Here is a 26,520-nt window from a genome sequence, read left to right on the forward strand (position 1 = left end):
TTCTCCATTGAAAAAAAACAAACAAAAAACCTTTTTTTGATGTAGCAAACTGAGGCAACTATTAAAACACAGAACTCTAAATATTTAAATACCAAGTGAAAATACAAATGATTAGAGTACAAAGCTAATGGTGTACAAGAACTATTCTTATATGGTCAAACATAATTTGCAACAAGCCACAACAAATTCTCAAAAGGGATCATAGACCAATAAACTTTGTGGGTTAGACAGTGACTACAGAAAAGAAAAAAACCCTGAAGGCAGAGGCTTAATCAGGACATGCAGGTGAGTGAAGACAGACACAAAGATGGATTTAAGCAGCAACTTTTATAAATGTAACATGGGGGAGCGGAGCTGTCTGTCTCATTGTCCCAGTCACTCCAATACCAGGCATTTAAGTGAGTTTACTGTGGGGGCCACAGAGCTCCAGCCATATAATCCCTAATTCGGGATAGACTCCTTTTAGCTTAACTGTAGGATTCAGTGACCGCACTCCTCTGAATCCTCTCACACACATGCCACCCATGTGGGGCACAGAGGGTACAAGAATGGGGGATCTTGGTCTGTGAAGACTTCAAGTCTCCTCATTTCCAATAGAAATAAGGCCCAACAGTAAAATCTCAGGTCTCCTTTACTTCTGGGAGCCGACCCTTTTGAGCTGCAAGTGGCAAAGAACTAAACATTCCTACTGAACTTCTATGCTCTACTCCTATTTGGCTTATCTGTGCCTCCAGGATGCTGTTAGGAAGGAAAAAAAAAAACCAAAAAACCCACCAACCCCCTGCTAATCTGGCTGAATGGAACAATTCCTTCTTGACCCCAAAACAGGGAACTGGTCAGACCCACCACAACCTAAAAACACAGTTCCTGTACTACAACTTCACGGAGGGAGGGTGAGGCAGTCAAAGGGAGAAAGGGCTCCAAAACACTCAGGCCAAGGTTTAAAAAAAATGTGTGGGGTGGAAGGAATTAGGCTCCAATCAGCTCCCCTCTCCCTTTGATTGGCCAATGGGAAATGGAGAGCTCCTGGAGGAGAGGCGGCCCAGGGGGGCCCACCCCTGCACCCCCCCACCCCTGCATTTCCTGGCATGTGCTCCCCCTCCTTTTGTGGCGGTCTACTTTACTGTAGTCAGGGGCGTGCACAGAGGGGGGCAAGCAGGGGCACGGGCCGCCCAATAATCATCTCCACCACTGTCCCCTGGCCCCCCACCCTGGGACTCCCTCTCTCAAGCCCATCCTCCTCCTTTCTGCCAGGGTGGGAGTCGGGCTGAGCGTGGCTGAAGGGCTGTGCCTGGGAAAGGCACTGCAGCTAGCACTCCTGCTGAGCCCCGTCCCTTCCCGGCTGCAGCCAGGGCCGGCTCCAGGCATCAGCCCTCCAAGCATGTGCTTGGGGCGGCACCTGGAGAGGAGCAGCGCTCACCCGGGGAGAGCGGAGCCGCGGCGGGCTTGCCGCCCTCCCCCCGGTGCTCCGGCCGGTCGGGGAGAGCGGAGCCCCGGCTGGGCTCTCCGCCCTCCCCCTGGTGCTCCGGCCGGTCGGGGAGAGCGGGGCCCCGGCCGGGCTCGCTGCCCTCCCCCCGGTGCTCCGACCGGCTGGGAAGAGTGGGGCCGCCCTCCCCCGGCGCTCTGGGGCGGCAAAAAAGCCAGAGCCAGCCCTGGCTGCAGCATCCAGTAAGTGTTTGGAGCCCGCCTGGGGTGCATAGAAGGGAGATCAGTACAATGGGAGTGGGCCAGGCAGTGGGAGTGGGCCAGGCCGTGGGGCTGGGAACACTGGGGGGATGGGTGGGGAGCCCAGGGATGCATCGAGGGCCTGGCAGGTTGGGGAGGCAGCAGGGCCCAGGGGCACTGGGTGTGTGGGGGTGGAGGCAATGTTTAAAGTGCCCCTCCAAAAGTAGTCACATTTAAATCCCTGTGCACGCCCCTGACTCTGGTCCAGTCAAGGCTCCTGCCCATTGAGACAAATGGGTGGCATTTTTAGAAACCTATTTGGAAAGAATGCACCTACTGTAAAAAAAAAAAAAATAACACCTACTTTATTGCACTATGACCTAGCCCTGGATATGTTTCCCTCACAATCCCTAAGGAGATGTAGCCAAACATTAAAAAATTTAGCTCCGTTTCAGTGTGCATGGGCAAGTGCATTAATCGGCTTTCAATGAATGAAGCCAACATGAATTTTCATCCTTGAGGAAAGACTTGTGTTAGGGCCCTGATTCTGCAATAATCTCTTCTAGGTGGACCCCTGAATGGAGCCCTTCGAAGCTCATTGAAGGATTGGAACCTTAGTTGAAAGCCCCATCACTGCATATAACACACATTTACCAGTGTTTGTTTCCACATAGTAAGCAAGATAACTTATTCCTTTTCCTGCATTGGTGGAGTGGGGTAATTGAAGAGAAGCCTGGGCACCAGGGGCTGCTCCAAGAGGCACAAGGGTATGAGGAGCTCCAGCTGAACCCGTTTAAAGGGGACAGCACATATAATGATCCAGCCAGTGCTTGATTTTTCAGTTTGCTAGTCCTTGAGCAATAACACTTCCTTTGATTGTAAACTGCAGCCCCAGAAGCGAGAGGTGCATGCTGGCTTTTCCGCTGGCTCTCCGAGTGCTGATGCTAAGCTGGACAGTAGTTGTACATGTAGCATTAGCCCTGGCATAAAATGCACAGGGATAGGCTCCTGGTGTTTTCACTCTTTTCTAGAATTGCTCTGATACATCGGTCATGTGTGCAATTCTATGACGGAATAAGTGACATTTCCATATGCATCTTTCTTTTCAGGAGCCACAATTTCAGCTTCATTTAGTGAACAGTCTAAGGAACTGACCTTTGTGAATGCTTTGGATGCCTTTTATGCCATTTCAGAGTGACAAAAATTGCTGCTACAGCAGCTTCACTTTCTGCTGTGGCTTTCCTTTGTGTTGCTTGCATTCATGCATCTGCTCCACTGGAGACTGTGGCTGCTAGTTATATATATATAGTTATATATAGTAATATGTAGGCAGTTCAGCATATACTACATACAGGAACTGAACCAAATGCAGCATGCACACGGACATGAAGAGAGGCCAGTACAGTCAGTGAAAACTAGAACAAGGCATTGGTGGAATGCAGGTGGGAGAGAACAGATAAAAAGATGTAAAAAAACAGACCTTTTATCAAGCTTCTAAAGCACCTCTATATGGGGATTGCATTGTGGGAGGTATGATGGGAGAGGGAGCTGCCATGTAATTATTTCCTTCCAAGGAGAAGAAGACAGAAATCTGCCCTAAACCTAATAGGAGCTGACTTATTTAATAGGATTCATTTCAAAATCAGGATCAGTTCAAATAACCACAGCAGATCAAGTGTTAGGGCCCTTTCCAGGCCTTCCCTCCCACTCCCCTCTTAACACACAGCACCTTGAATTCTGCTGCTTTCCTAGTCATGATGATCTCCCACTTTCAGAGCCTGCTCTGGGGAGGAGCTCTCAGGTATGCGCAGCACCAAATACTATAGATGAGTCAGGAGCTACTGAGATTTCTCTGTAACTGGATGATGCTATGAAATTATTTCTCAGTTAGGAAACAGAAATTATGTTAAATATTTAAACCCCTTAATGGTTAATAGCACACATTGACTATCCGTGTGTCCTATGTGAGCAAAGGAGCAACCTCTCCTGGATCTCTGTAGGGTTCCACAATGCTGGGGAAGTTCCCCAGTGCTCCCCTCCACATGGCCACAGAGAACAAGCAGGACTTGGAGGAATACCCCAGCCATGCACCCTGACCTCTTATCCCTGGAGTCAGGTGAAGCAGTAGATGCAATGGGGTGTAGGAAAGGCCACTAATACCTCATTATAGTAGGGCAGAACAGAAGCAGTGGGGTGCAAGTTCCTTCATGTCCTCTCCTTGGGGAGAAGTGGAGAAGTAGTGGGGAATGCCCCTCAAACTACTCAACACAGTAGGAGAGAAACTGTCCCCTCAGTCCCTCTGTGGAGCAGGAGCCAGGCATGGGGGAGGCAAGAGCCTTCACTGGGCTATCTCCAGTCCATAGACTCCTTCACAGCGTCAGTGCAGATGGAGGGGGAAACAGCATGGCACTGGGCACTTATGTAAGAATGAGAATGTAAATGGAGCAATCCTGACTGGCTACATTAGGACAACATCACATGGCTGCTTCCACAAGCACTACCCCTTGTAACTGTACTGCTATTATTTGTGTTGCAACAAACAGTGAGTAGAAGATGGTCTCTGCCCTGAAGACCTTACAATAAAACACACAAGACAGACAAAGGGTGTGGGAAAGGGATAGAGGAAGCAGCCTTCATTGCTCAAAGATAGGATCTGTGGGCCTGCAGCTGCAGAAGCATTTTTGCATTGGATAGAGCCCTAAAGCTGTGAAAATTGTAACTTACCTCAAATAACAAACAGATGCAGGAGAGGGAGGATTAAAAATAAAATCATGCTACACTTACCTCTGCTCTTCGGCGATTTCTATACTTGATTTCCTGCAGGTGCTGTTTTTCCTTTGGAGGTTTGTAGGTGCTCTGAGGAACCTATATTAAAAGGCAGAAATTTCTGTAATACAGGGTATGAAAGACCGAATGTTTCAAACAATAAATCTTAGTGTGTGTGTGTGTGTGTGGGGGGGGGGGGGTGTATTTATCCCTAATGAAAAACTACAGCAGTTAGCAGTTATTTAAAAAGTAGTGATTTCTTTTCTATTAGTGCCATAAAATGAATGGTAAAGTTTTAGGGGTTGAATGCATAAAAGGGATAAATATCCACCAAGCATCGCTATTTGGCTGGGGCTGTCCAGGCCTTGTCAACCCTGTCCCAGGTGCTGTCAGCCAAAGGAGCTGTTAACTCAGGGTATGTCTACACTACGAAATTAGTTCGAATTTATAGAAGCCGGTTTTATAGAAATCGGTTGTATACAGCCGATTGTGTGTGTCCCCACATAAAATGCTCTAAGTGCTCTAGTTGGCGGACCGCGTCCACAGTACCGAGGCTAGCGTCGACTTCCGGAGCATTGCACTATGGGTAGCTATCCCACAGCTATCCCACAGTTCCCGCAGTCTCCGCCGCCCATTGGAATTCTGGGTTGAGATCCCAATGCCCGGATGATGCAAAACAGTGTCGCGGGAGGTTCTGGGTACATGTCGTCAGGCCCCTCCCCCTCCGTCACAGCAACGGCAGACAATAGATTCGCGCCTTTTTACCTGGGTTACCTGTGCAGACAACATACCACGGCAAGCATGGAGCCCGCTCAGCTCACCGTCACCATATGTCATCTGGGTGCCGGCAGACGTGGCACTGCATTGCTACACAGCAGCAGCAGCTAACTGCCTTTTGGCGGTAGACGGTGCAGTAGACTGGTAGCCTTCATCGGCAATCTGGGTGCTGGCAGCTGTGGGGCTGGCAGCCGTAGGGCTGCATTGCACCAGCCCCTTGCCTTTTGGCAGTAGATGGTGTATTACGACTGGTAACCGTCCTATTACAAGTTGGATCATCGCACATTAGCAGAGTCTTCCCTGAGCAGCAGATCGTGCAATAGGCCTGAAGGCCATCGTAGTACACTAACTGCCAAGCGCCCAGTATTTGCTGCCAAGCACCCAGAAGATGCCGAGGGCTATCAGTCATGCTGCACCGTCGTCTTAAGATGTAAAAAATAGATTTGTTCTGTATTCATTTGCTTCCCCCTCCCTCCGTCAAATCAACGGCCTGCTAAACCCAGGGTTTTCAGTTTAATCTTTGGGGGGACCATTCTGTGTGACAGTTCTTTGTGTTTCTCCCTGATGCACAGCCACCTTTTTTTATTTTAATTCCCTATACCTGTACGCCATGTCGTCACTCGGCCCTCCCTCCCTCCCGCCCTCCCTCCTTCTCCTGGTCCGTCAGATACTAGTTTCGCGCCTTTTTTCAGACCAGGCGCCATAGCTAGCACTGGGATCATGGAGCCCGCTCAGATCACCGCGGCAATTATGAGCACTATGAACACCACGCGCATTGTCCTGGAGTATATGCAGAGCCAGGACATGCCAAGGCGAAACCCGGACCAGCCGAGGAGGCGATTGCAGCGCGGCGAAGAGAGTGATGACGAAATTGACATGGACATAGACCTCTCACAAGGCACAGGCACCAGAAATGTGGAAATCATGGTGTTACTGGGGCAGGTTCATGGCGTGGAACGCCGATTCTGGGCCCGGGAAACAAGCACAGACTGGTGGGACCGCATCGTGCTGCAGTTGTGGGACGATTCCCAGTGGCTGCGAAACTTTCCCATGCGTAAGGGCACTTTCATGGAACTTTGTGACTTGCTTTCCCCTGCCCTGAAATGCCAGAATACCAAGATGAGAGCAGCCCTCACAGTTGAGAAGCGAGTGGCGATAGCCCTGTGGAAGCTTGCAATGCCAGACAGCTACCGGTCAGTCGGGAATCAATTTGGAGTGGGCAAATCTACGGTGGGGGCTGCTGTGATCCAAGTTGCCAGGGCAATGAAAGACCTGGTGATATCAAGGGTAGTGACTCTGGGCAACGTGCAGGCAATAGTGGATGGTTTTGCTGAAATGGGATTCCCAAACTGTGGTGGGGCCATAGACGGAACCCATATCCCTATCTTGGCACCGGAGCACCAAGCCACCGAGTACATAAACCGCAAGGGGTACTTTTCAATGCTGCTGCAAGCCCTGGTGGATCACAAGGGACGTTTCACCAACATCAACGTGGGATGGCCGGGAAAGGTACATGATGCTCGCATCTTCAGGCACTCTGGTCTGTTTCGAAAGCTGGAGGAAGAGACTTTCTTCCCGGACCAGAAAGTAACCGTTGGGGATGTTGAAATGCCTATCGTGATCCTTGGGGACCCAGCCTACCCCTTAATGCCATGGCTCATGAAGCCGTACACAGGCAGCCTGGACAGGAGTCAGGACCTGTTCAACTATAGGCTGAGCAAGTGCCGAATGGTGGTGGAATGTGCATTTGGACGTTTAAAAGCGCGCTGGCGCAGCTTACTGACTCGCTCAGACCTCAGTGAAAAGAATATCCCCATTGTTATTGCTGCTTGCTGTGCGCTCCACAATATCTGTGAGAGTAAGGGGGAGACATTTATGGCGGGGTGGGAGGTTGAGGCAACTCGCCTGGCCGCTGATTACGCGCAGCCAGACACCAGGGCGGTTAGAGGAGCACAGCAGGGCGCGGTGCGCATCAGAGAAGCTTTGAAAACCAGTTTTGTGACTGGCCAGGCTACTGTGTGAAACTTCTGTTTGTTTCTCCTTGATGAACCCTCCAACCTCCCCCCCCCCCGACCCGGTTCACTCTACTTCCCTGTAAACCAACCACCCCACACTCCCCTCCCCACTTCGAGCACCGCTTGCAGAGGCAATAAAGTCATTGTTTTTTCACATTCATGCATTCTTTATTAATTCCTCACACAAGTAGGGGGATAATTGCCAAGGTAGCCTGGGATGGGTGGGGGAGGAGGGATGGAAAAGGACACACTGCATTTTAAAACTTTAACTCTTATTGAAGGCCAGCCTTCTGATGCTTGGGCGATCATCTGGGGTGGAGTGACTGGGTGGCCGGAGGCCCCCCCCCCGTGTTCTTGGGCGTCTGGGTGAGGAGGCTATGGAACTTGGGGAGGAGGGCTGTTGGTTACACAGGGGCTGTAGCGGCGGTCTCTGCTCCTGCTGCCTTTCCTGCAGCTCAACCATACGCTGGAGCATATCAGTTTGATGCTCCAGCAGACGGAGCATTGACTCTTGCCGTCTGTCTGCAAGCTGACGCCACCTATCATCTTCAGCCCGCCACTTGCTCTTTTCATCCCGCCATTCAGCCCGCCACCTCTCCTCTCGTTCATATTGTTCTTTTCTCGTGTCCGACATTGACTGCCTCCACGCATTCTGCTGTGCTCTATCAGCGTGGGAGGACATCTGGAGCTCCGTGAACATATCGTCCCGCGTCCTCCGTTTTCTCTTTCTAATGTTCACTAGCCTCTGCGAAGGAGAAACATTTGCAGCTGGTGGAGGAGAAGGGAGAGGTGGTTAAAAAAGACACATTTTAGAGAACAATGGGTACACTCTTTCGTTACAAGGTCGCATTTTTCCTCTGCCTGCCGGTTTGGTATGAGAGATCACTCCCGCAGTGCCAGGCAACATATTTCAGCTTGCAGGCAGCCATGGTAAGCCACAATCTTTTGGCTTTTTTAACCTTCTTAACATGCGGGAATGGTTTCAAACAGCAGCGCATTTCCCATATCAAGGATGAATTGGGTTGGCCATTTAAAATGGGTTTTCAATGTAAAAGGAGGGGCTGCGGTTTCCGGGTTAACATGCAGCACAAACCCAAGTCAACCCCCCCCTCCCCCCCCACACACACACACGATTCTCTGGGATGATCACTTCACCCCTCCCCCCACCGCGTGGTTAACAGCGGGGAACATTTCTGTTCAGAAGAGCAGGAACGGGCACCTCTGAATGTCCCCTTAATAAAATCACCCCATTTCAACCAGGTGACCGTGAATGATATCACTCTCCTGAGGATAACAAAGAGAGATAAGGAATGGATGTTGTCTGCATGCCAGCAAACACCGGGACCATATGCTGCCATGCTTTGTTATGCAATGATTCCAGACTACGTGCTACTGGCCTGGCGTGGTAAAGTGTCCTACCATGGCGGACGGGATAAGGCAGCCCTCCCCAGAAACCTTTTGCAAAGGCTTTGGGAGTACATGAAGGAGAGCTTTCTGGAGATGTCCCTGGAAGATTTCCGCTCCATCCCCATACACGTTAACAGACTTTTCCAGTAGCTGTACTGGCCGTGATTGCCAGGGCAAATTAATCATTAATCATTAAACACGCTTGCTTTTAAACCATGTGTAATATTTACAAAGGTACACTCACCAGAGGTCTCCTGTGTGCCCTGAGGGTCTTGGGTGAGTTCGGGGGTTACTGGTTCCAGGTCCAGGGTGACAAACATATCCTGGCTGTTGGGGAAACCGGTTTCTCCGCTTCCTTGCTGCTGTGAGCTACCTACAGTACCTCCATCCTCATCTTCCTCGTTCCCCGAACCCTCTTCCCTGTGTGTTTCTCCATTGACGGAGTCAAAGCACACGGTTGGGGTAGTGGTGGCTGCACCCCCTAGAATGGCATGCAGCTCCGCGTAGAAGCGGCAAGTTTGCGGCTCTGCCCCGGACCTTCCATTTGCTTCTCTGGCTTTGTGGTAGGCTTGCCGTAGCTCCTTAATTTTCACGCGGCACTGCTGTGTGTCCCTGTTATGGCCCCAGTCCTTCATGGCCTTGGAGACCTTTTCTAATACTTTGCCATTTCTTTTACTGCTACGGAGTTCAGCTAGCACTGATTCATCTCCCCATATGGCGAGCAGATCCTGTACCTCCTGTTCGGTCCATGCTGGAGCTCTTTTGCGATCCTGGGACTCCATCACGGTTACCTGTGTTGATGAGCTCTGCGTGGTTACCTGTGCTCTCCACGCTGGGCAAACAGGAAATGAAATTCAAACGTTCCCGGGTCTTTTCCTGTCTACCTGGTCAGTGCATCTGAGTTGAGAGTGCTGTCCAGAGCGGTCACAATGAAGCACTGTGGGATAGCTCCCGGAGGCCAATAACGTCAAATTCCGTCCACACTACCCCAATTCCGACCCGCAAAGGCCGATTTTATCGCTAATCCCCTCGTCGAAGGTGGTGAAAAGAAACCAGTTTAAAGGGCCCTTTAAGTCGAAAGAAAGGGCTTCGTCGTGTGAACGTGTCCAGGCTTAATTCGATTTAACGCTGCTAAAGTCGACCTAAACCCGTAGTGTAGACCAGGCCTCAGTTTTTTAAAGAAAGTCCATCTTTGCCAGGCAAAAGCCAAAGGAGAAAGAAATTCTATGCTTACAAAGTGAAAAGGGGAAGATCAACCTGAAGTTGCCTGAGGGAGAATCAGGCCAGCTGTCCTCTCCTACATATGTCTTGCTCCACTATACTTCTAGATAGGGTTTGCCAGTTGTGGGTATAGAATTGCTTGGGGGTGGAGGATTGAGAGGGTCCTCACAGCAGCATTCACAGGTTTAGAGAGGCACTCAGGTCTTGGAATGTGGGACAGTAAAACATCCAGGAAAGGGTTAAGGTCTACCTGTCTGACACAATAACCCAGCAAAGTATATAAGGAAAGGGCATGTCTGGTAGGGGTTGGCCTCTGAGGACTGCTGTGGGAGAAGTGGAAGAGACTGGGCCATGCCCCCTCTCTGCTCTGGCAGAATTGCTGACAAAATGCATGAAGGCAGAGAGGAGCAGCATGATGTAGCCTTCTAATGGGTTATGCAATAGGTGTGCTCCTGGAGGCACAATCTCTCCTAAAGCTCCCCTAGTGGTTGTGTAACTCTGTACTACCTGCAACACAGATCAGTGCCTTAAAGGCACAGTGTGGCCCTAAATATTAAGAGACAACTGGACAAATGATTTGTAAGGTATCAACTGAATTTTATTTAACCACTCAAAACTATACACACAAGAAGTAATGTTTTATATTGGATGGAAATGAGGCAATTTCACAGTGCCTGGAGAAGATAAACTAGGAGCGGGGGAACAAGAGGGGAAGGAAATACAAACTATACCTAGCGAGTAAACACTTCTCAGCTTTGGCAGTGACCACTCTTGTATTTCCTTAAAAATTATTGTTGTGAGATGGACAAGGATACGGGTAATTTTATGTGTATTATATGAAGAGTTTCTATTTTGACACCTAGCAAGATTATAGAGTTTAAGTATTACATTATCAATATATTACCAAATAAAACCTTGTATGTTAGCCAAGTGGGTTTGTTAATTTTGTTGTTATTTTTAAGAAAAAACAGAGACACTGTTAAAGGGACACGGTCAAGGAAACATATAAAGAGTGGGCTAAATATGGCCCTGGTCCTAACATATACAACTCCAATGGAATTACAAGAACTTTTATCTGGGCTGAACGGGGCCTAATGCATTTCAATGTGTACATTTTAATTCTAGCCAAACCTAAAATAATGCTGTGTAATAATTTCATCACAAATAGTATTAATATTAAAGGAATGGATTAGATTACACTATAAATCATGGCTGGGATTTTCAAAGAAGCCTAGGGGATTTAGGTGTCTAAATACCATTGCATGTTAATGGGAGTTGAGCACCTAGCTCCCTTCTGTTCCTCTTAAAATCCCAACCTAAACCACTAGTCTAGTCTTTCTTTGAAGAAAGCCGGGTCTGCAAATGGCTTGGGGTGTGTAAATGAGGAGGGAGACAAGAAATTATAAACCTTTGGCCATGAGGTCACTAATATTGGCAGCAGTATACAGAGTGAAGCAAGAAGAGGCCTATTTCTGCCTGGGCCACCCTTTAATGCACAGCCACCCACCACATACTAGCCAATTCCACATACAAGCCAATTCCCATCTTCCTAGCCCACACCCTGCAATCTGGGCTGGCTGTGAGGGACCAACCAAATTTGCTGCAACTTCAAAAGAAATATCATGGTCTCAACCTAGGTTTTAAGAGGATGCTAGTCCATATCAGCAAACTAATAGACAATTCAACATGATTTTCACTCTCTGTTTTGGAGGGCTCCAGGATCTGAACTAGTGGTGGTGACAATGCGATTATAGGTTAGAATCAAAGCTCATTTGCAAAGTTATGTCCAGAAGTTAGCACTGTGTCTGCTCATACTATGACAATGATGTTAGACTCTCCCTTTCATGAGCACTTAAACAAATTTGGCAGACTTGATCTGAATTTAAATAAAATCCAATATAATCCTTGTACCACAAATGAACTTCAATACATATGTGTGAGTTAATGCAAAGTTACTCTCAGGGAGTATAAATATGACAATAACATGATTCATTCCTACACTGAGTAAATGATTAAAAAATGCAATTTTTCAGAACCTGGTATTTGGTTGCTTCAATGTGAAATCCCATTAATTCTACAATGTGCTACCATGAAATTGCACTATTACCCAAAGATGCAAAATGATTTTTGTAAGCATTCAACATTTGTATTATTAAGAACCAAATGTGCTAATAAAAAGTTATAGATAATGCCCAGAGGTATAGCCCTAAACTCAGTTGCCTATTAAACTAAATATAAACAACCATGGAGTCTTTATTCAGTGAATCATAGCAACCTTAGCCCAAATCCTGTTTACTTTAACCAAAAACTCCTACTGAAGTCCATTGTGTCACTCCAGAATTACACCAGTGTGACTGAAATTAGATTACCCAATGTGACTGCTTAAGTTAGAAAGACAAACAGAGTTAGGCCTTCAAGAGAACTTCTACACTCATTAACATGTGAGCAATACAGATTAAATGCTAACCATTAACATTAAGTTACACCACAAACCCACATAACAGGCAATGAAATTCCATCCTCAAATCTGCAAATCTAGGGTTGGTTATGCCTACATTGAAATTGCTGGGAGCTTTGCCATTTACTTTGATGGGGAGCAGGGTCACACCAATATATTTTTATAAAAGTTACAGTTTGAGGGTTTATTTCCATATGCACCTGTAGATCTCCAAAGCAGAATAATCTACACATTAAATGGGCTGGCAGCAACCTATTAGGTTACACATTCAAGGGGCAAGGAATAAACTGTTGCTTCATTGGGATTTTTCTATCTTCCAAACAATTGTAGGAGCCACCTTTTTGCTATCTTCTCCTTCCCTTGCTATAGAAGAGTATCTATGATATGCTTAGAAAATACCAATTACATTGATTAAAGACATTATGAATTATTTTCTACAAATGTAGCCTTCAACTCAGATCACCAAAGTGTTTCCTGTTATTCCATCAGTGTTGGTAGCTTTTCTTCAATTATTTTAGATTCAAATAACTTCAAGGAAGAGACTGTTAACCATATAGTATGGTTGAGTACAAAACACATACAACTTAACATTGTCCAAAGAATAAAAACCACTCACAGGTTGATGCTTCTCCTGTAACGGTATTGGCTCAGGTATTGGTATGGCTCGTGGCTTAGGGGTGGTCAAATCAAATTCCTTTGGCTTTGTGACTGTCGAAGTCTTTACAGTGGTAACACGATTAGCTAATTTGTCAGCAAGTTGCTTGATCAGTTGTTCTATTTTTGGCTGCCATCTTTTAAAAAATAAATTTAAATCTTATTTTCATTTTTTCTTATACAAATTCATAATAATGCAGTATCTGAGATTGGCAATGATGCAAATTTGATAATACTTTGGCTCTTCTGTTTATACCAATTGATCAATTGATTTGTACCAATGATTAGTGGCACAAACTGTGGCACTCAAAAATGTTACTTCACTTCTTGAACAAAAGTTAGTCTATTTCTAATAAAACTGTTTATCTGAGGAGAAACAACGGTAATTTATGCTGACTAAACAAGCACATTGCAAGTTCATTTTATAACAGTGTCAGACAGCAAGCCGGAGAGGTAGTTATTATAAACAAAGTAGGTACAGATGAAAGGAACAAAGACAGAAAATGGTCTAAGTAATATTGTTCATATTATTTGACAGAGAGCGAGTGTATCACTAGCAAAATCTCATTTAATCAAAAATTGGAAGGACATAAATAATTTGCTTGAGCAAATGAATTCCTCAAACAAAAAGTGAAGCTGGTGGGACATCCAACATGGTTTGGGTTTTTTGTTTTGCATTATTTTTGTGTATATCAGAATTAAAACATTCAAAGCTTAAAGCCAAACTCTGTTCTCAATTACACTGCTGCAAGCCCCACCAAAGTCAATGGGGAATACATGAATGTAATTTGGTCCTTAATACTTAAATAAGACACATTACTATCCCATACATAATCACTCAGGTCTTGAATATTGCAGGTTTGAGAGTCTCATCAGTCACAATGCAATGAAAGAGAAACATCTCTTAACTGAGACCTTGCCTTCTTGATATCACAAATTCTTCAGAAGCCAATATACTTTTCTGTGATCTTCACCTCTTTCTCTCTGGTTTTAGAGCCCCTTTGTCATAAGAGCACATAGGCTTCTGATGTGTCTACAACCACTCACATCATCAAAAAAAAAAGGGTGGGAGTAAATGAATAATTGAGATTTTCACATCAGAGAGGGGTAGTGTAATGAGGTTCCCTTATGATGTAGTTCAGCTCTCTCACTGAGAATGTAAAAGGAGCTTCAGAATCTCCTGAGGTCCCTTCCAACCCTGATATTCTATGAATCTTAGTTTGTACAATAATTCTGATGTAATGCCAATGAGTAACTTCTGGGAGTCAGGTTAGATCCGCAAAAGGTCTTAGGCACCTAAATGCAACATTTAAGCACCACCTTGATCCTCAAACCCCCACTCATCTGATGCCCAATTCTGTAGGTGCCTAAACTTCCACCATTAAAGTCCTCTAGTTGTTAAATTTCTGCCAGTGAGCAGGTGCACAGCCATCTCAATCTAAGCACTCAGACATCTATCTCATGCCTAAGCCACAGTGGGATCCTCAAACTACACATTCCCCCACAGGGTCCAATCTGGTAGGCATGCTCTGAGAATGCCTAAACCCACACAAAAGAGCTGCAAGAGAATTCCCCCCCTCCAACTTTTAGCCCAGGGTTAGAGCACTAACCCAGGATGTATTGGAAAAAGTACAGCGACAAGCAACAAAAATGATTAGGGGTATGGAACAGCTTCCATATGAGGGGAGATTAAAAAGACTGGGACTGTTCAGTTTAAAAAAGAGAAAACTAAAGAGGGCTATGACAGAGGTCTCTAAAATCATGAATGGTGTGGAGAAAATGAATAAGTATAACTGGATTAAAAAAAGAATTAGGTAAGTTCATGGAGGATAGGTCCATCAATGGCTATTAGCCAAGATGGTCAGGGACATAACCCCGTATTCTGGGTGTCCCTAAACCTCTGACTGCCAGAATCTGGGACTGGACAACAGGGGAAGGAGCACTCGATAATTGCCCTTCTCTGTTCATTCCCTCTGAAGCATCTGGCATTGGCCTCTGCTGGAAGACAGGATACTGGGCTAGGTTGAACCATTGGTCTGACCTAATATGACCATTCTTCTTTTTTTATGAACTTAAGTCTCCCTTACTAAATCTTGGAGGAGAAAGCACTAGCCATTGGTCTAGAAGGTATTCTGGGGTAGGTCTTTCTCAGTCTCTCCTGTAGAAACTGTTCTACTATGTATAAATAATTTAATTTACATTGAAACAGGAGGACTGGTACCTGAGTCCACCACACACCACATGGTGCCCTAACCACTAGACTATGGAATTATTCTCACTCCTTCTCTGGCCTAATGCATATTTAACTATTTATATACCAGGAAACAGCTGCAGCAGGAGAGATAAGGAAAAACCTGCCCCAAAATATCCCTTAGTCCAGTGGTTATGGAATTCTCCAGAGCAGGGGGAAACAAGTTCAAATCCCTTTGCACCATCATGCAGAGAGAGTAATTGAACCCAGCTCCTCCACATCCTGGGTGAATGCTCTAACTACTGGGCTAAAAGTTATAGGGCGGAGGGTAGCACCACCACTTCTGCTCCAGCATTTTTGCAAGATATGAGTTAGGTGACTAACTCCAGCAGAGGGTTCTAAGTCTCTTTGAGGGGTGAGGTTTATGACCCACCCCTCTCCTCAGCCTTTCCTCTTGCCTAGCTTAGGCTTCTCCCTCCTCGTGTTCTGGCTTTTGTGGATCCCCTTCTTAGATGCTTATCTCTACCCATTCACTGTATACAGAGTCTGGGCAGCAAACTCAGGGCTGTGGAGTCCACTGGGTGGAAAGGCACCTAAGTCCCTTTGTGAATCTAGCCCACCGTGCAATCCAACTCCCATTGAAGTCAGTAGGATTCTTTCCACTAACTTTAGTGAAACTGGAGCAGGCCCAGTGAACAAAAGTACATTCAACACATTTGAGGCTGTCAAGTTTATTACTCATGGTTACACTTTCAACCCTTTGATGCAAATTTCAAACCTAATGGCCAAATAGGGCTGTTGGATGCACCTGAGCAACTCCCATTGACTTCTATGTGAGATATGTACACTTATTGAGAGCTGCAGGGCGCTGGAACAGGGGGGCTAGGAGGACATGGGCCCCCCACTTTTTACCGGCCCTAAGGGCAAGCGGTGGGAAGAGGCAGAGAAGAGCGAGCGGGGAGTGGGGCCTTGGGGGAAGAGACAGGGCAGGGCCTTGGGGGGAAGGGGCGGAGCAAGAGCAGTGCCTTGGGAGGGAAAGGGCAGCGTGTGTGGGGCGGGGCCATTGTTTGGATTCCAGTGGCCCCCCCCCCATTTTTAAGAAGCTTCTGCCGCCCCTGGAGAGTAGAGCCGTGAGTATTCATCGCTATATAATATCTACTAGAGATTTCTACTTTATGAGCCCAGTCCTGCACTCCTTATTCAGGCCAAGTGCCTGTTGATTCTGATAAGAATTTTGCCTCAGCAGAAGATACAGGCTCAGGCTCCTCAGTACGAAAAGAGGGACCAATACGTTGAAAAGATGATACAGGGACTAACAAAAACAATGCCCCTGATGCTCATGAAACTCTAAAGTGTTTTACAGCACTCTAGCAGTGTAAGACGTGCCCTCAAAGAGGGTGTAAATTTAATTTATGTCCATCTTAAGGGCCCTTTACACTGAGTGTAAATGATAATCAGGCTCAGTGGGCTTACACCTAATGAACTACTAATCACAGATTTAAAAATATTTATAAGTCACTGGAAGCAGCCATTGTGTTTTGAATTACTGGGGATGGAATGGGCCAAATTCTGCCAGCACACACACATCTGCAACTCACGCTGACTTTACTGGAATTGTGTGTGTATTTCAAGACAGAATTTATACCACTGTTTACTACTTTGCCTCCAGCTAAACAGTGTTTTTTTAAATTTAACAACTGAGTTAGATGATGGTTTATACTCTATATCAGCGGACACAGCTGGTATATGCTTAGACTAACAGAGTTTGGCCCTGTGTCTACATGTTAGAACTGTTGTTGAACTTGCAGACAGCCCTAGAGTCCTGACCCAGCAAAGCACTTAAACATGTATACAATCTCAACCATGAGAGTTGTTTCACTGAAGTCAGTGGGATTAGTCATGTGCTTAAAGTTCTGTTGGATCGAAGCCTAACTTTATAAGATAGTTGTTTGACCCTTTGATTTCAATCTGATTTTAATATTATGTGTTCCAGTTTCATTTTCTGTACTTTACTGGATTGGGGAAACTAGCATGTAACATCTATGAGAGAACTTTTCTTAGAGCTAAGTAACTCACTTATGGATAAATTAAAGGGTCTGCCCTGTTCCCATTAAGGCCAATAAGAGTTTGGACATTGACTACAATAGGAGCAGGATTGGACCATATGGTTTTATAAACATAGCAAATTGCAAAGAAATATATTTTAAAGCAAACTGAATTTTCAGGAGGACCTTTTTCCATGATGTCACCTTTAAACTTTCAAATATATTGAATACTTAGTACTTACCCTAGCAATGGATCAATCCAGTTTTCTTTTACATAAAGAGAATCATATATCTGACTCCATTCATCTTTTATCCATGTACTCAAATTCAAGACATTGAAGAAGAATCTAAGAAACTAACAAGAGATTACTTTAATGAACTGAAGACTTGAGTTACATGCAATATTTACATGGAGATTACACAGTTTTTCTTAGAAACACTGATGCAGACTTTGCTTGTGTATTATACTATAATTGTAATTAATACACACCCCAGTATTTGTAGTTTCATTTCAGTTTTGTTGCAGCAATCTTATGTCCTGAAGCCATACCTTGTGAGAAATTAATAAGTTCTAAAATCTTTTTGTGGACCTGAAAAACAACCCCATGTTCACAGTAATATGATGTTTTGATGCAGTGTGACCTTATTTCCAAATTACAGCCTGTTAAAACATCATAATACTGGGACACAAATTGTGTCTGGAAAAAAACTGGGTACTGTAAAGCTATGATTCTAGTTTAGTAAACCTAGCTATACAATAAAGATGACTCTAACACAATTAATTTCCTGTTTCCATTGAACTAGAAGATTGAAATTTGGGACACTCACACATTGTGGGCCTCTGAATACTGGAAAAAAGAAGATTCAACATTTGAACTTCCACTTTTCTACTGGAGTTCACCAAAAGGTCATCAGCCGTTCTATAGAATTTTAACTATTTAATTGGCCTTTTGAACTAGAATCTTGAAATATGGTATTCTCGTTCATTATGGGCCACTGATTTCAGCAAAAATTCCAAATCTGAACTTTGACCTTTCCATCACAGTCCTTAGAAATGAAAGCAATGGAACTGACAGTGAGTGGGGAAAAATCTTGCGAGGCCTGCACTTTGCTAACTATAGGCCTGACGGGGCCATTTCCAAGGAAGTATCTAGGGATTTTGTCTCATTTTTAACTATTACACATCTGGAAGGATCAACTGTCCAGGCAGCCTACTTTAATGACTAGAGGACGTTCCACTTTAGTCAGATGGGACTCCCATCTTAGCTGTACACTACTACATCCTATAGCACAGGGGTAGGCAACCTATGGCACACGTGCCAAAGGCGACACACGAGCTGATTTTCAGTAGCACTCACACTGCCCGGGTCCTGGCCACCGGTCCAGAGGGCTCTGCATTTTAATTTAATTTTAAATGAAGCTTCTTAAACATTTTAAAAACCTTATTTACTTTACATACAACAATAGTTTAGTTATATATTATAGACTGATAGAAAGAGACCTTCTAAAAACGTTAAAAGGTATTACTGGCACGCAAAACCTTCAATTAGAGTGAATAAATGAAGACTCAGCACACCACTTCTGAAAGGCTGCCAAGCCCTGCTACAGCATATTGGCTGGGTGGCTGAAGAACCTAGTCCATCAATCTCTGGAAAACCACAGACACTCCATTCAGCCCCAAAAGGCCTGGCATGAAAATGAAATAAACCTTAGGGTATGGATAATGTTGTTTTATTTGTGAGTCTAATTTTTGTGGAACACTTTTTTGTTAGCTCTACAGCAATGAGATATATGTTTCCTCTTCGCCAGTCTAGCAAAACATTCTCCCGGCATATAGGGAAATGTAGGATCTTCCCCTGTGGAATCAATAGGTCTGATTCCCTACTACTTTGCATCTTATATTGTCATTACATCTGTGCAATCTGGATGTAAAACAGTACCATGTTAGCACAGTAACATTTTACACACACTTTGCACAGGTGTAAATGTCATTACATAGGGCAGGCATGGGGAACCTACGGCCCGTGGGCCAGATCCGGCCTGTTGCTTAATTTCATCCGGCCCCACCTCACCCCGCCCGCCCTGCGCTCCAGCCGGGAAGTGGGGTTGGGAGCTCGCCCCACTCCGCCCACCTGGCACTCCAGCTGGGGAGCGGAGTTGGGGGCTTGCCCCTCTCTGACCGTCCAGCGCTCCAGCCGGGGAGCGGGGTTGGGGGCTCGCCCCGCTCTGACATCTGGCGCTCCAGCTGGGGAGCGGGGTCGGGGGCTCGCCCTGCTCTGACCATCCGGCACTCCAGCTGACGGGGGTGATGGTGGTTGGGGGCAGGGGCGTGCCCACACACAAGCCCCTGTGCCCTGACCCTGCTCCCTGGTGGGAGCGCCAGGTGGGCGGAATGGGGCAAGCCCCCGCACCCTGACCCGGCACGGGGCTCCCATTTTTTTCGGGCCCCACAATTGGCTGGGGCTCCTGGGCACACCCCCTTGGCCCAGTGGCTAATTCGCCACTGGGAGTAGGGTGGGTGAGCAAGCGAGTGGCCCAGCGGTGGCAGAGTAATGCTCAAAAGAGGTAGGCCTGCCGCTTGGGGAACCAGGCTTGGTGTGGGGCAGTGGGATGGGAGCCATTGCCGCTGGAGAGCGGCATTTCCTCTCAGAGCTGGGTGCGTGCCTGGGGCCCCCCAATTGGCTGGTGCGCCTGGGTCCATCACCCCCGCAAGGCCAGCTGGAGGGGGCGGGGGAGAGGTGGCCCCAATCCATCCTGCCGCCCACCCCCCATGCCACTCCCTGTCATTGGGCCCATCCAAGTGTCCTGTCCTGGCTACTCCACTGGGCTGTCCACCCCAGAGCAGGGAGAGGACAGCTCCTCTCTGTCCAGTTCTGGGGAGGAGTCTCCCCCACCCTCCTGGGCTTCCTGCACTTGGCTCTGGGCCCCCCAGAAATATACTGACAAACCGGGGGGCAATTCAGAGAAGAGCCACACGACAACACCAGGGGATGGTAGGGATGATTTACGGTAAGAACTGCATCACAGTGTCTGATCCAAAGACCAGGGTAGTCAACGGCATTGGTTTTGGATCAGACCCTTGCTTTTTATTTGTGATTGATTTTTTTCTGTGGGTCAGTGGCCCCTGATAGACAAAAGGTTCCCCACCCCTGACATAGGGCACAAGGCAGAAGAGAATCATGTCCAATGTCACAGTATTCTTCCATAGTGGTGATGTACTGAAGGCCTTATCTACACACTAAATTGCACCAGTTAATCTAAAGGTGTGTTTTTAAACTGATTTAGTTAAACCAATACTGGTGTCAAGGACTGATGCTCTTTGGCAGACCCTTCTTTCCATATGGATTCTTTTCCTCCTTCCCTTCCTGCATCCTTGATATTCCTCTCACTCAGCCCACCCCAACAGGCAGCAATCAATTGTGCATTGCGCTACCACCTGCCGCTGTGCCTCTGATTCACTGCTCTGTCTCAGCTCCCTCTGACTGCAGGGACTAGACCCCCTGGATCTTGCTTAATCATCCTCTGCATGGTGCTTGCAGCTACCATTTCAAGGCAGATGAAACAATAATGTATACCGATAAAAGATAATGAATCAGTTCTTACCCAAAGCAGACAAAGTTTATAAAAAAAATAAGTTCAGATCAATTGACTTTTAACAACTCTTGTTCTTGAGTTGGCAGCAACTACCAGTTCATGATTTTCTAACTGCTATCTTTAGCAGGTGGGACAAGATGGGTGAACTAATATATTTTAACGAGGAGTCCTTGTGGCACCTTAGAGACTAACAAATTTATTTGGGCATAAGCTTTCGTGGGCAAGTGATGCTGCTTTTCCACAATTTCAGCCCGTGCACATTGGTGGAAGCACTGTAGGTGGAAGTCCAGTCTGTTGTTTTGACCATTAGGAGGAGTCCATGCAGAATCTTTCTTCTTGTAGCATTGGTAGGAAGGTTTCTGTGGGTTAGTGTGCTGTTCAGTGGTGTGGTGGAAATATTCCTTGAGTCAGAGACGGCAAAAGTAGGATTCCAGGTCACCGCAGACCTGTATCATGTTCGTGGGGGTGGTGGGGCAGAAGGAGAGGCCCAAGATAGGACAGACTCTTCTGCCGGGCTAAGAGTATAATTGGATAGATTAACAATATTATTGGGTGAGTTAAGGGTACCACTGTTGTGGCCTCTTGTGGCATGTAGGCGTTTAGATAGTTGTGTCCTTTTTCCTCTGTAAAGAAGCAAAGTGTGTGTTGTAAATGACTTGTTTAGTTTTTGTAAAGTCCAGTCACGAGGAAGTTTGTGTGGAAGGTTGTTTTTTTTATGAGAGTCTCCAGTTTTGAGAGCTCATTCTTGATCTTCTCCTTGACACCATCAAATTAGGCCTGAATAAAGACTGGGAGTGACTAGGTCACTACAAAAAGTAATTTTCCCTCTGTTGATACTCACACCTTCTTGTCAACCGTTGGGAATGGGCCACCTCCACCCTGATTGAATTGGCCTCGTTAGCACTGATCCCCCCCCACTTGGTAAGGCAACTCCCATCTTTTCATGTGCTGTATATTTATACCTGCCTACTGTATTTTTCACTCCATGCATCCAATGAATTGGGTTATAGCCCATGAAAGCTTATGCCCAAATAAATTTGTTAGTCTCTAAGGTGCCACAAAGACTCCTTGTTGTTTTTGCTGATACAGACTAACACAGTTACCCCTCTGAAACCTGTAACATATTTTATTGGACCAACTCCTGTTGGTGAGAGAGAGACAAGCTTGCCTCCCTCACCAACAGAAGTTAGTCCAGTAAAAGATATTACATCACTCTCCCCTCCCCCGGTCTTGCTAATATCCTGGGACCGACATGGCTTCAACATTACATACATCTTTAACAGATGGCTATTGTCCCTGGAGGCTTCCTGCTGTTAGTCCAATTACATATTGGCCATGAAGATTTCACACTCTATTAGGGAAAAATGGGTAATTAAGTAATCAAACACTATGAGTTGTCTAAAATATACAGAGAGTTGTGAAAGGTATAATTAGATATTTCTACTGTAATGTATATTTTAGTGACCAGTGTGTTCTTGCCTGAGTCCTCAGGGACAGACAAAACAGGAGGAATCAGGGGTTTGTGCGTGAGTCTGTAGAGGCTCTTTATGTGCCATGCCAGAGAAGGCTTTGAAGGCCACTCTTGGACACACATTCCAGAGTATGCCAAGCTCCAGCTCTGATTAGGAGATTGTTTGTGCCAAAGTCCACAAATCGGCCTTAACGATCCACCTCATAGGGTTGCACAGAGTGTAAGTGTGGGTAGAATCCAGCCCCATGAAACTATAGTGCATTTTTCATTCCTTAACAATGGGAACTTTTGTGTTTTGTAGACCAATTATTTAATGAGTCATGAGAAAAATTCCATTGCATTTCAGCCCTCCTTTTGGTCACTTGTAAGTAGGTAGCATCCTCATTAGTGATTATTTGTGTCTTTGCTATTACAACACCTATCTTCTGATGTTATCAGTATCAAATCTGTAAGGGAAGTCACAGAGCTATCATTTTGGTAATGACCTTATTTTGCTTACTCATCTTGAAAAACACACTGCCTGGTACAAAGATAATTTCTTCACTGATAGCCTGTCCTCAAGTGCTCCAAGTTTCACTACTCATAGAATACGAGCCAGATTCATCCCTCATGTAATTCCACTGAAACCAATAGAATTACACCAGGGATTATTCCTGCCCACTGTTATGCTTTAATATATTACCGAAGTAATAAAATAGTATGTGATCATGTAATTAAAGAGAGTATTGTAATGCATACAGGCTGGGGGAGGAGGGGTGAATTGAAGTTGGTTATGTACTTCACTTTGCAACCATAATAATTTTAATGTAGTTTTTGTGTAGAGTATTTCCTAGGTTTTTAAAAAAACAAACTGAAAAAAACAAAATTCCATCACATGGAATCATACTGACACCCACTTGGGTCATCAGTAGGGTAGGAACCTTTATATACACAGCACAGACCTCAGCCATGTGAACTAACAGAGTAACTGATAATGGTAGCAGGTTGTCATGCTCCCTGTGGACCTGCCACGACTGCTTTTTATAATGGGGCATGTTAGGCAATCTTAACTTATGGGTTATGCATGTAATAATGCCTAATACAGTAATAATAATTTAAAATACCTAGCGCTTTTCACCAGTAGATCTCAAAGCGCATTACAAACAAAGTCACTATTATTAGCAGTGGTCAAGGTTGAAGGGATTCGGAATGTGAGACAGAACAAAACAGATGCCTGAAGGCTAAAAATAAACAAAACACTAAGTCAGTATGCATTTTTGTGCTGATCAGTTATTGCTGCACAGCACTATAGTCAGCAGAGTGCTAAAATGCCATAAAAATAAAGAGGTGTAAGGCTAATGGCACAATATATTTCAAAGTTATTTTCTTAATTTTTTACTCTCTTTTGTCCTTGTTTCCAACATACAAACCCTTCAATTTCCTCACACGCATATAAGAATAATACAGATTAATAAAAATAATAAGTCCCGATCCTGCAACCAATAGGCAAATCATCTTTTCTCATAAGAGGAATCCCACTGAGATTGCAGGATTGGAACCTATCCCTGTATAGGGCCTTAAAGAGCTCTTGTATGTTCTCTTATCACATGCATAGATTCCATGTTTAGATTCCTAATGCATAGATTCCTAATTTTCCATTCAGACTGAAATGTGTCTAGTATCCCTAATTATTTTGCTTAAATCAAAATGCCCAGCCATATGCTGGTATGGAGGGAGGGTTTTTCCTCTATTTTATCAGCATTTTCAAATACGGATCCCATCTTGCAATTCTTACTCACACAAGTAGAGCTTATTCAAGTAGTCCCCTAGACTTCAAAAAGATTACTGATATGAGTAAGGACTACTTGCATAATTAAGAGTCACACAATTGGGCCCATGATCTGCAGAAACATCTCCTTTTATCTTCATTAGATAAAGTAAATCTGTTTAAGTAATATACATGAACTATTGGTTTGCATCTCAACTGAAAGGCAAGATGAACTCAGGACAGGAGGATCTTAGCATGTTGTCTATAGGTCAGCATCCTCAAAGTGTATCCCAGAATTCTGTCTGCCATCCTCATGCTGTTGCTACGGCTGCAAATCTGCCTTCTGTTGTTTTTGTCCCTGTTACTGGGGGACCAACCGATGCTTCTAAATCCTCTGCTGCAGGTGCATTCATATAATCTAGCATCACTCTGGAGACAAAAATGCTTCTCTGATGCAAGAGGAGAAAAGCGAGATAGTATAGTGATTACAGCCTGATAAGATACTTAGGTAGAAAAAAAAAATGTGTACCAAAAGAAACAGTGTGGAAGGTCACCCTATACTACACCTTCCTTTATGGAATAGATATATTGTACACAAGGAAGGAGAAAATAAATGTGTGTGGATCAAAATAGTGTCAGTGACATTGGCACTCCAGCCATATAAGGTTAAGAGAATGGAATCATTGAGCGGTAACTAGTATGGATTAGAAAGCAGATGTTGTGCAAAGTAAAATATTATTGATAGCCACATGAACTCCAGAAGTGTCCAAACCACTTGTTTTCCCCCAGGAATCTTTACAAAGAGGCCTGGGGGTTGGGAGAACTTTTCAAACAGAAGTGTCATTTGCCCATCAGATTTTGATAATCTTCCTAGCCACTTCTCCTCTATTCTTATCTCTAACAATTAATGAACGACATCATTACTGTCTGAACTGACTTTATGGAAACACTCCATGCCAAGGCCTTTCCAAGCACTACGCAGCCAGCCTAGCCTGCTCCCTTCTCTTATACTATATGACAACTATGCTCATTGGAAAGGCAATGAGTGTGCAGGGTAATAAGTATAAAGACTATGCAGATAAATCCCAGTTATCTGAAATTTGCCTTTCCCCTGAATCCAGATTTATTTATGAACTGAAATACCAATTGCCCAAAACCTCAGTGTTTTGGATGTCTCCTAAGACATCTAGACAATCAGAGCTTACCTGTGGTACATCCATGTAGTATAATTTTTATTGCTTTACATGGAAAGAAATCATGAACATGTAGTATAAACTGAGCATGACTTTGGAAGTACAGCAGTTTAGTGCTAGCAGAACATTGATTTCCCATAATTTAACCAAAAGACATTCATATAGTCTTATTTAAATTAACTCAGAAGCTGAAAAGTTCAGAGTGTAAGTGAAGGAAGAACAGTACCCACAGTTTTTAAAATCACAGCAAAGAACTATAGACTCAAAAATAATTAATCAAACAATATGAAAACACGGTGTGATGTTAGTTTAAAATTTTTGCTAAAGTGAAATTACTTTCATTACCTTATGCATTTTAGCAATGTCCAGAGATTTGACAATTCTGCTGAATTGCTGAAGACCAAGCTCCTCCAGTTGAAAAGTGGCCAAATAGCAAATAACTATCAAAAGACACATATATTTAAAATACAATGGGCAATGTGCTACAGAAAGTATTTATATTTATTATACTTTTGGATTTTGACCATGGCTATGGCTGAAACCAAATCACACGACTCACTTTTGGCACTTTCATAATTAATAACTTTGAAATATTTTTTCACTTTTGTCTGTATCACTGGGCTATATAATGATTGCAATTAAAAAGACATCCCTGTTTATCTTATCACAGTAGACTCTCAGATACTATAGTTATTTCCTATTTTGTGCCAGATTCTCAGCTGGTGTAAATCAATATAGCTCCATTGGAATTACACAAGCTGAAGATCTGGTCTTTTAACTACAGAAAAATACAAAACAAACCCCAGTTATTTGAAGGCAGTGGGATAGCCTTCAGACAATTGAAAGTTTGCATATTTGGAAGATCAACTCCTGCAAAGTTTAGAAGCTCTGTAGGGCTAAAGCTAAACTCCTAAAGATGTTCTGTGCCTCGCAGGAACAGAACTCAAGGTAGGCCAAGGTGCTGGGGAGGAAAGGGACCAAATGGGTCCTGAGTACCACTGGTCAAAAATTTTCTGACAGAATGTTTTTCTGTTGGAAATGCTGTTTCTTTGGAACTGAAACTTTTTGTGGGAATGTGTTGCTTTCAATGAAGTTTTGCTCCCAAAAAAGGAAGAAAAGCATTTTGGTAAGCTCAAAACATTCCATTTAGACTTTTCAGAATGGGACATTTCAACTTTTCATTTCAATACAACTTTTCATTTTGAAATTTATTCTTTTATGTAGAAATTTTTTTAAAAAGTTTAAATTTAAATGTAACATTTCAATTGATCCAAAACATTTCCCCCCCCAAAAATATTGCTTCCTGTGAAATTGCA

At 44.7% G+C, this 26,520-nt stretch overlaps 2 protein-coding genes across 6 annotated transcripts in view; both read right to left on the minus strand.

Annotated features, from left to right (window-relative positions):
* Positions 1 to 26,520, minus strand: part of CFAP99 (cilia and flagella associated protein 99) — a 101,460-nt gene that overhangs the window by 49,931 nt on the left and 25,009 nt on the right. For 3 of the 5 annotated variants that reach the window (XM_008175511.4, XM_008175510.4, XM_065597118.1), the window contains 4 exons: positions 25,550 to 25,644; positions 17,442 to 17,554; positions 12,926 to 13,100; positions 4,450 to 4,530 (listed from right to left, as the gene is read on the minus strand). In XM_008175511.4, coding sequence (XP_008173733.2) covers positions 4,450 to 4,530; positions 12,926 to 13,100; positions 17,442 to 17,554; positions 25,550 to 25,644 — 464 coding nt within the window. The remainder of the gene's footprint in view (positions 1 to 4,449; positions 4,531 to 12,925; positions 13,101 to 17,441; positions 17,555 to 25,549; positions 25,645 to 26,520) is intronic. The other 2 variants (XM_042845557.2, XM_065597119.1) reach the window with 1 other exon arrangement.
* On the minus strand, positions 7,346 to 9,984 carry LOC135983786 (uncharacterized). Its single transcript, XM_065597115.1, has 2 exons — positions 8,875 to 9,984; positions 7,346 to 7,991 (listed from the first exon to the last, which is right to left on the minus strand). Exons 1-2 carry the CDS (start codon positions 9,410 to 9,412, stop codon positions 7,489 to 7,491), a joined length of 1,041 nt encoding a protein of 346 aa, XP_065453187.1. The 5' UTR covers positions 9,413 to 9,984; the 3' UTR covers positions 7,346 to 7,488.

The sequence above is a fragment of the Chrysemys picta genome, chromosome 5 (assembly GCF_011386835.1).
Source record: "Chrysemys picta bellii isolate R12L10 chromosome 5, ASM1138683v2, whole genome shotgun sequence".
Classification (NCBI taxonomy): Eukaryota; Metazoa; Chordata; order Testudines; family Emydidae; genus Chrysemys; species Chrysemys picta.